Below are 9,574 nucleotides of genomic sequence, written 5' to 3' on the forward strand. Positions count from 1 at the left end.
TGTGAGGTGGTGCTGTCAGCTTAATGAGATGAAGTCAGAGAAAAATATAACCAATACGAATCAAAACCTGCTGAGGTGTTCTAGCCATCGTAGCAAAAAGTAATTATTTTCTGGAACGTTCTGATACTTTTTCTGAGGTCAAGTTGCAATTTTCGGAAAGCATTTATTTCCGTGGTCCCTCAGACTTAGAGGCTTTGTAAGATAACTCGTTGGAGTAGGAGAAGAAAATACCAAAGCCTCTATGTGTATTTATTTTTTCCTCACTTTTTTGAGAGTTTCCGCCTTTATGCATGTTTCTTCATGTATATAACATATTTATACGGTGGTCTTAATATCTCTCTCTACATCTGCACATATGGAATTTACAGATATATACTGTGCGTTGGGTTCATTCTTAATTTTTTTTTACTAACGGGTGCACAATTAAAGCATATAGTGACCGCTGAATTTGTTGGCAGGAGGTTAAATTGTCATTAAAAGAAATCGAGGAGGGTGTTTTTAAGGAGTCGGTCAAAGTATAATCCTGCATAAAAGTTCATGATCCTAAGCAGCGATGCTCCATTTTCCGTCTTCAGCCCTGTTACATTGGGGGGTTTCGGACCTCCCCGCCCCGCCTCTATGAGTCTTGCGTTGCAAGTATTTTTGATCCACGTGAGACACCATCCACTCAGTCCCTGCCATGCTCGATGAAAACTTTTCCATACCCACCTGCACTTCCCCTTCTCTTTCCGATAGAGGTACAGAGTTCTCTGCGTGTCTTGGTTGCCTCTGTTATGTCGTGAGAAACACGTAACGCACAGTTTACCGTCTGAACTCTTTTGAAGTAGTGTTCAGTGCGTCGACGTTGTCGTGAAACAGAGCTCCAGAAGTTTTTCATCTGAAAAAAACTGAAACTCAGCGGCCAAGCCCCCTCTTCCCCTCCCCGGCCACCCCTGGGAACCACCAGGCTGTTCGCCGCCTCTATGACTCTGACTCCTTTAAGTGGACTCATATATATCTGCCTTTTTATGACTACCTCTCTCTTATCATTTTCGATAACATATTTAAATTTCTATCCCTCATTCCGTCCTCTTCAGAGAGTTACTCTGTCCCTCCTCCTCCCTCACTCTCCCCCGATCCCTGCAATTATAGATTCTTCATTATATAAAGTCAAAAGGGGAAATAGGAGAACTTGACCATGATGCCTCTTTAAACCTCTGTAGAGCACCATTCATTTCACAAGTGGCACCTTTTATGTCTAAAGGGAAGAAACAAAGGTGAATGTGACAGAGGAGGGGGCCTTCGGAGGGGAGCGGGTGGGAGGGTCAGCTCCCAGCAGAGGGGGCTGCGTGGGGGACACCGGCCTCTCCCCACCTGGACTTTCTCCGCGTGTCCAGGGAGCACCATCATGTACGGGGCGCTGCTGCTGTTCGAGTCCGAATTCGTGCACATCGTGGCCATTTCCTTCACGTCGCTGATCCTCACCGAGCTGCTCATGGTGGCCCTGACAATCCAGACCTGGCACTGGCTTATGACGGTGGCCGAGCTGCTCAGCCTGGCTTGCTACATCGCCTCCCTGGTGTTCCTACACGAATTCATTGGTAAGACACCGCCTCCCCACCCCCGCATTTAAAGCTTGTCCGTCAGGTCTCACCAACTCGGGAAGGAAGGCAGCCTCCCCAGCCCTCGGATGCCGAGCTCTTTGCCCAGCAGGTCTTTGCACGCTACTTCCCCCATATTCTTACTGGGGTGCCCTTGGGACAAGTGGCAATTGTCAATCAACCTTCCGGAACTGAGGCTGTTGGACATGATCTCAGTATAGAGTTTTCTTTGAGAACCACGCCACACTGTTTTGGAAGGAGATTCTGTTTAATTCAGGGAGGAGCTGGTGGGTTTCTCCAGGGAGCTGGCCACTGTGCTGTGCTCTTTGGCGCTGTGCAGATGTCAGGCACGTAGGTCATGTTCATGAATGAACGATAGGCCGACGGGACTTGGCATTATCGTTTGGCTGAGACACTGCCTCACCACAAAAGTGTCTCTGATCACGTCTTTTATGTGTCAGCAAACACTCCTTAAAAAGGTTTGGTAAATATAAAGGAGCACCCTCGTGAAAAGCAGTCTTAGAACAGTTTCACACTTGTCCCCAAGTCTCTCTGAATGGGTTTTGTGAGCACCTACCGGGTACTCAATGGCTTGAAGCCGGGGGACTCCAGAGGCCTACAAGACGCAGGTTCTGCCCTCAGGGTCCTGTGGTTGGTCACCTTAGATGTGGACTCGCCACTGGACTGGGCGAACAGCACATGGTGGGCCGCAGGCCTGGCACTTAGTAGGTGCTTAATCAATGCCAGCCGTGTTTTCCCCACCCTACGCCCAGGCAGTGGGGAAATTGTTTACTGTGGCCTCCGCTCCCTGTTGACAGCCACAAGCTGTCACGTCTCTCTCACGAAGACCTTGCAACAGCAGGGTTTACTGTCCTACAGCAGGAGAGGCCTATCCACAGGTCACAGCCCCCGAGGTCACTCTGTTTCTGACCAGGGGGGCTCAGCCTGCCTCACGCCACCCTCACGTCTGTCTGCGGCTTTCTGTGACCATCGTTCAGACGAAGGGAAAAAAGTTGGGGAGCAGAAGTGTGCGTTTGAGGATTACTTTCTGTTTTCCAGCGGCCGTGTTCGGGAAGAAAAACTCTTGTCAGATTCCAAATCAAAAACACCTGTAAGAATCGGGTTTTGTTTGGGTCCATAGTTTTCTTTTCTTAGTTGTTGAAAAGAGCCTTTCACTGACTATCAGGGATTTACAGAAGCAGGTCCGAGAGAGAGAGCGGGGAGAGAGGAAGTCAGGCTACCAGCCTTTATAAGCCGGTAGCTGGTGACACGTCCGTCCCCTTAAAGACTGGGTGGAGGAGGCCATGCGTTTGTAATTGGGTGATAGCTGTGACGGCCGCTTGTGGACTGCACGCGCCTTCTGGAACCTTCCGCCAGCTCACCACTGTCTGCCCGTTTGCTTACAGATGTGTACTTCATCGCCACATTGTCGTTCCTGTGGAAAGTCTCTGTTATCACCCTGGTCAGCTGTCTCCCCCTCTACATCCTCAAGTATCTGCGAAGACGGTTCTCTCCCCCCAGCTACTCGAAGCTCACGTCGTAGGCTGCGCACTCGGTTGGGGCCGGGGGGGACTCCGGCCTCTGCTTTCCTGAGGACAGAGCTCAAGTTCCGTTCATCTTAACCGCCACCTGTGGACCTTGCCGTAATCGCTCACACGTGCAGTTTGGACGCGAAGAGGCTCTGCATGGCGTCCTGACACTGGATAAACAGGAGCGGGGGTTCCCAGGAGGTGCCCACGTGGCCCTATTCGGACCCCTGGTGACTCATATCTGAGTGAATGTGACTATGTTCAAACTGGTGTCTCAGCCGAGAGATGTATAATGTGGGTCACTGCGCAAGCTTCCTTATGACTTGAATTTTGTGATCATGTGATAAAAGTTGCCGTCTCGTCGAAGATGGTAGAGGATCTTTTGTTTTTGTTCTTGTGTTTTAAACAGTCCTGACGTGTGTGTGCTCTTTACGTCCTTCCTCACGCTTCCAAACTGGTTTCGGAGAACTGTGAAGCTCTTGGTGTAGGTTTGGGGCGGGGGAAAGACGGTGACCTTTGGTAGAAAGTATCCAGGCGCTAGCGTCCGTTTTGGAAATGCTGAGTGTCGTCTCCATGGCAGCCCTGCTTGTTCAGGCGTTCAGCAGCGCTGGCTTCCTAGGATTAGCAAAAAGCAAATGAGAGGCGAGGCAGGGAGAGCCCCATAAACCCTGTGTTATCCTGCATCTCATTCAGCATCCGTAGCCCTGGAGTTAACGTCACCTGCCACCTCGTAAAAGAATTTCAAAGGTGTCATCCTGCTTCGTTCGGACCTGGTAACAATTACAAAGCCCGCGGCTATCCGGGGATACCCTCAGCCATTTTCAGCAGAGTTGTCGTAGCAGGAAATGTGCCACCGAACAGCCCCTAAATGTGTCGACGGGGTCATAAGAGACTCGACGAATTCTTTCGACGAGGTAGCACAAGTGGCTCAGAGCCTGGGTCCGAAGCGGAGAGGTCAGGGATGGGGATGCTTCACTTTCACGGAAGTCCGTTTCCTGCTAGGAACTATTGAGGACACGAGGACAGAGGCAGGGGCATCTCTTATCCCGTCGCCGCTTGTGGTGATAGTGTCAAGTAAGGAGCCCTCGTGGGAGGAGGCCCAGGCTGTAGCTCTGGGGTCCGGGCTCTGTCCCTCGGCCTCCAGATTGCAAGGGGGGCTTGCGGAAGGGCAGCCAGTCCCAGAGGTCCCTCCCCCACCGGGATGGTGGGCATGCACGCGTGTTTCTTACAAAGCTGTGGCTTCTCGTTTCAGAGGAAGAGGGGCGTCTGCAAGTACTAGACGTGGCAGGGCAAGGTGTTCTTGGGTTTTCCAGTCACTCCTTGTAGCCACACATGCATGTCATAAGGGTTCAGTCGGTTGATCTTCAAGAGCTGACTGCGTCTGATATCTTAGATTTGTGATTAATCCTTTATGGGTACGGACCCTTCGACCCATCAGCATGACGCTTCCTGTGTGCGCTTCAGAGGCGTGAGCTCTGGCCTGGATGCTGACGTGCACTCCTGAGGGGGATCCTGCTCTTGGAGAATTGGGGACACGAGGAGCCGACAGTTCCTTGCCTTCGGAGCACCCTCGATGCGCTCGTGCATTTATGTTGCCCTTTTTAAAAACTTTATAAAATGGCAGTTGGAGGCCCTGGTAAACCGCTTATCAACATCATTTCTGTTGTGTCTCAAGATTCTGCAGTTATGTAGTTTTTCTCCTTTTCCGTTCCCGCCCTTTCTGCCCTCTAGAGAAGACCTGCAGAGAATGTATATTGCAGTGAAGGAATGGTTATTTAGGAATAGCGCCTTCGTCCAGAACTTTCAAGGAGGTCTAGCAAGTCCGACTTCACTGCGTGGTTTTTATGCCATTTCGAAGGCGGAGTTGGAGGATGTTGGCGTAGGACATTTGCACTCCAGTCTGTCAGCTTGGAAGTCAGACTGTGAAACCGAACATCTTAAGTAGTTCCACTCTTGAGTTTGCAAACCCTGAACCTGGCCTCGTTCGCAGACAGGTGATGGCTCCTGCAGGTAGGTCCCATGGATCCCTTGTTAGGAAATTTTAAATGTTTCCAGCAGATACAGGGAATGCAGGTGGTCTCTTTGGTCTTGTCCTTCATTCCCGACTTCGATCGAGATGCTCGAGTTGACTTTTAAAGTCACCACCTAAGATACTATTTGACATCTCAAAGGGAGGAAGCTTCTAAGAGGGGCTGAGGAAGACATCCCTGCAAGGTGAAGGATGCTCGTCAGTGCCACCAAAAGAATCCTTGTGTTTTGTCTCAGCCATGCTTTGGTGGAGGCAGTCAAGGGCAAGGGGACCGAAGCCCAAGTGGAGATCACCAAGTTGTGAGCCGCCCTGTCAATGACAGCCTGCTCACCCCACCCTCTGGGGTCCTCGGGTGTCCAGGGATGCACAGTTGTGCTCCCCAAACTCCGGGGACCCAGGGGGCAGCAGCCGCAGTCAGTCGAGAGTGCACGATCCTTACCCACACCCATTGCATTGCAATCCCAACAGCCAGTGCACACGTGGGCACTTCAGGGGTTATCTTTGTCGTGGGGGAAGGCCCAGAAATAAACAAAACACCTGAGCTAGTTCACAGGACACTCTCTTGCATTCGTCAACCTTAAGCATAAGGATTCTATTGACTTTTTCCTTGGCTCATCAATCTGGAAAGAACTCACGAAGCACCACTGAACTCAATGAGACCTAAGTCTCCGGCAGCCAATTTCATTTGCGGCCAGAGGCCCCCTTGGCCACAATCAGCTTTGAAACACTTCCTTCATGTAAAAGTTACGAGTCCCCCCTCCTTCTGACAACACTAGTCATTTCTGTCAGAGGAAGCACTTTTATTATTTTATGATTATTTTTGTCACATCTTTTAGGAACGGGTGTGTGTCTATGGGAGTGCTGGGGTATTGAGGAGAACGGGATCTGTTTGATTTCTCCCCCCACACCCCCGCCCTCTTCCTCCCTTTCTCTAAGAAAATGGCCAAACTTCTCCATTTTGAGTGATTTCTTATATCTGAGAGTTTTGATTTTAATTTTGAGGTCCTGCATGTGCACGTGTGTGTTGCCTGTGGTGCTAAGCGAGGCTGATGGCTGTGAAGGGCTTCCCCAGAGCATCTTGACAACAGAGCAGTCACCTGTTTACAGTCACTTGGAGCTGGGAGGCCAAGGGCTGGGATTTCTCCCGCGTTTAGCATGATCATATCCAGATCTCAGACTACCTTTCTTTAAATGAAATGCTTTTTTATAGCAGTAACCTTTACCAATATCCGCTTACCCTTTCTTCGCTATGTCCTCTGCTGAAAATTTAGGTTCTTCTGACAACTTCTGAATGTAGTTTGAGTTCTGTGCTCATTGGAAATTGAGGTGATAATGCCTATTTTTCTTCCACCAGACTTGTTTTTACACTTTGTTTTGTTTTTACGTGGGTGGGGATGGCAACGCCCTCGCGCCTTTATGAGGCAGTATTTTCAACCTTTGCCAAAATTGCAAATGGGACCTGTGCGTTCTTTCACTCCATCCTGTTTAAGGCAAACAGTTATCAGCTATTTTTATTTTTAATCTTTTTTGTGTGTTTGAAGCGTGTGTGTGTGTGTGTGTGTGTGTGTGTGTGTGTGTGTGTACGAGTGTATGATGTCATCTCAAGGTTTTTGAAGAGATATTTGGTTTGGGTTAAAATTCCATCACTCCCAGCTTTGTTTTTATTAAAAAAAAAAAAAGAAGAAGGAACTTTGTAAATACAACAGATTTTATTTCTCCCCCCTTCTTTTAATGTAAAGCTTTTGCCATTTATATATACTTCTTAGGAAATATTTCCATTAATTATGTCCATTTCATCTTGGAAAAATACACGTGATGTTTTTGGATGGAACTGAAAAGCGTAGCATTGTGAGCCGTGTCCCTAATACCTCGAGTTCTGTAGCACCTTCTTCTGCCAAAGCAGTGTTACCTGTGACAGAACCATCTTCTCTGTCACAGCGTGGCTGAAGGTGCAGTCTTCATGTCACCGGACAATGTCAGTGAATATCGTGTTTGTGGGGGACAAGTGGGGGGGGTGCAGTATTTGCAAAAAAAAAAAAAAAAAAAATCATGGCTAATTTTTTATTATTTTTGTTGCGATGGGGCTAACTGTAACCTCATCGTGGATCTTTTCGTATATCATCCCCGTTGCCAGTTTTCACCAGGACAGTGTTTTTGGGTTCGAGGGAGCTCTGGTGTAGTGTGCTTTAATGTAGCAGGAAATCCCAGGTGATTTAAGTTCTCGATCCTGTGATGACACACACATGTGATCCCGCGTGTTTCTGAGCGGGTCGCTTTCATTGTCTGCCAGCGTGGCCCGTTGCTGTCGCCCAATAAAGCTTGTGCACTTTATGCCTTTGGGGGTCATGTTAATTTGTGTGGAAACATGAATTCTGGTGTCAAAATGAGGGCTTTTAGTGCTAATGCTTCTACTTTGTGTGCATCTCACGGTACATAAATGGTAAATAGCTTTTTCTCCAGTTAAAAAAATTATTTTGGTTTTGGCAAAAAATAAACCCAATCCCAAACCCATGCATTATTTATTATTCTGTACTGTTGTGTATTCCAGATGTGTCAGAATTTCAAAGGTGATATATAGAAAAAAAATTTCTGTAAGATTTGTATTTATATACACAGTCCTTGATTGCTTAGGATACCTTTTTTAAATCAAGTGATAGAACATTTAGGAATGCAGTCACTTAAGTTTTAGGCGAACAAGGTTTTTAAGCTGTTGTATAGGAAGCAGAGGACATGTTGTAGTAATTTCACCCAATGATTTTCAACCAGAAATGATTTTTGTCCCTCAAGGGACATGGGGCAATGTCGGAAGTCATTTTTGGTTGTCCCAACTGAGGGACAACCAGAGATTGTTGCTCTGCTGGCACCTAGTGAGGAGAGCCTAAGATCTCTGTAGGACACCTTACAATGCACGGAACAGCCCCCATAACAAGGAATTATCCGACCCCAAAGGCCAAACATGCTGAGGGGCTGGGAAACCCTAAAAGAATCTTCATGTGTCCGTTTTACCATTCGTGGGGGACTCTCATCCTCAAGGGAGCCCCGCAGTATACCCTCCTGTGTCTCAAGAAACCAGCCCTGGATGCCCCCAACTGGCTGAGGGTTTTAATTAATAGCTCTTTGCAGTGCGAGCTGCCGGTTTCCTCTCGTTGGTTCTCAATTGAAAGGGGCCGTTCTCAGTTTATGGATTAGAAAGAGAATCGTACATTAGCTGTGTTTTCAGCAGCAGGGCAGATCGGGGACGCTTGCTCTTGGTTCTTGTGACATGGGCTCCAGAGCCATAAAGGGACAGTACTTTTCCTTAAACGTGTGATGTTGGTGCAAAGCCTCTGGACACCACATTTGCCTGCGGTGACATCGCATGAACTTGCAGACGCTCCTCCAGTCAGGCCACTAGGGGGAACTTGAGGATTGAAAGACATTTCTGTTTCCTGTTTTCAACAACCAGGCAGGCCCAGTGTTATTACCCAACAGCCCTGTTTCAAGACGCTGCTTTCAAAGCTTCAGAATTTATTTCATGGCCAACAGCTCTGTTAAAAACAGACATTTCTTTTAATGTTGTTGACCAGACTATTTTGCTGGACTTAAAAAAAAAAAAAAAAAAAGCGGGTGGGGGCGGAGATGAATATTTATTTGATCTTGGATATTTGTATTTTTGAATAATTGGCAACCGAGAGACTTGCCCTCCTCACTGTTCAAGCTAATAAGATTTTGAGACGAAATGTTCCAACACCCCACGTACTTTAACTGTTTTTGTTATGAAACTTTTCAGGGTGACATGAAACCCTGTGGTATTTGAGGAGATCTATAAATGATGGATTTGCTCACCTCAAAATAGAACTGTAGTCGCTCCAAACTTTCCAGAAGTCGGAGCACAGTAACAGAATTCATTCAGGACTTGCTAATTTCCTACTTTAAATGGGTTACATAACAGAACTGTCCCGCCTTCACGCCTCTCAAAACTACCCATGAAGTGATGGTGAGATGTATCATTAAAAGCTAGAAATAGCTTTGCTAACCTCTGGGAAAAAGATGAGTTGTTTTTTTTTTCTTTTCTGATATCTCCCCCTTTTTTTCACCCCAACATTGCATAATGTTAAAAAAGTCAACTCTTTCCGTGGGATTTAATTTCATCTTCCATGTGGCTGTGGTCAGAGGGGTAACTTAAGCACTTTGGGGGCTGCTGGATTTTTGGAGGATCACGCATTCCCGGATCAGTTTTCATCCGAAGCCTTAGCAGACAAATCCGCCCGCTCCTGAGGCTTCCCCCTTCCCCTCGTCACCCCCGCTCCCCACCCGGCCTTTGTGGATGAGTTATCTACAACGTAGTGTCTTTTCAGAAAGCCTGCCTTCTCGTGGGAATGCCAAAACAAAGCTTTCCATATTGAGGTTTTGATTTTTTGAAATGGATTCCCCTCCAAATTTGGGCTAACTGAATC

At 47.6% G+C, this 9,574-nt stretch overlaps 1 protein-coding gene across 1 annotated transcript in view; it reads left to right on the top strand.

Moving 5' to 3' along the window:
- The window catches only part of ATP9A (ATPase phospholipid transporting 9A (putative)), a 113,484-nt gene extending 106,015 nt beyond the window's left edge, over positions 1-7,469 (top strand). Inside the window, exons 26-27 of the mRNA XM_023534081.1 lie at positions 1,244-1,580; positions 2,987-7,469. Of these exons, the coding sequence (XP_023389849.1) occupies positions 1,244-1,580; positions 2,987-3,123 (474 nt within the window). The 3' untranslated portion in view covers positions 3,124-7,469. The remainder of the gene's footprint in view (positions 1-1,243; positions 1,581-2,986) is intronic.
- Positions 7,470-9,574: the final 2,105 nt, after the last annotated feature.

Source organism: Pteropus vampyrus, unplaced genomic scaffold, assembly GCF_000151845.1.
Source record: "Pteropus vampyrus isolate Shadow unplaced genomic scaffold, Pvam_2.0 Scaffold117, whole genome shotgun sequence".
NCBI classification, from domain to species: domain Eukaryota; kingdom Metazoa; phylum Chordata; class Mammalia; order Chiroptera; family Pteropodidae; genus Pteropus; species Pteropus vampyrus.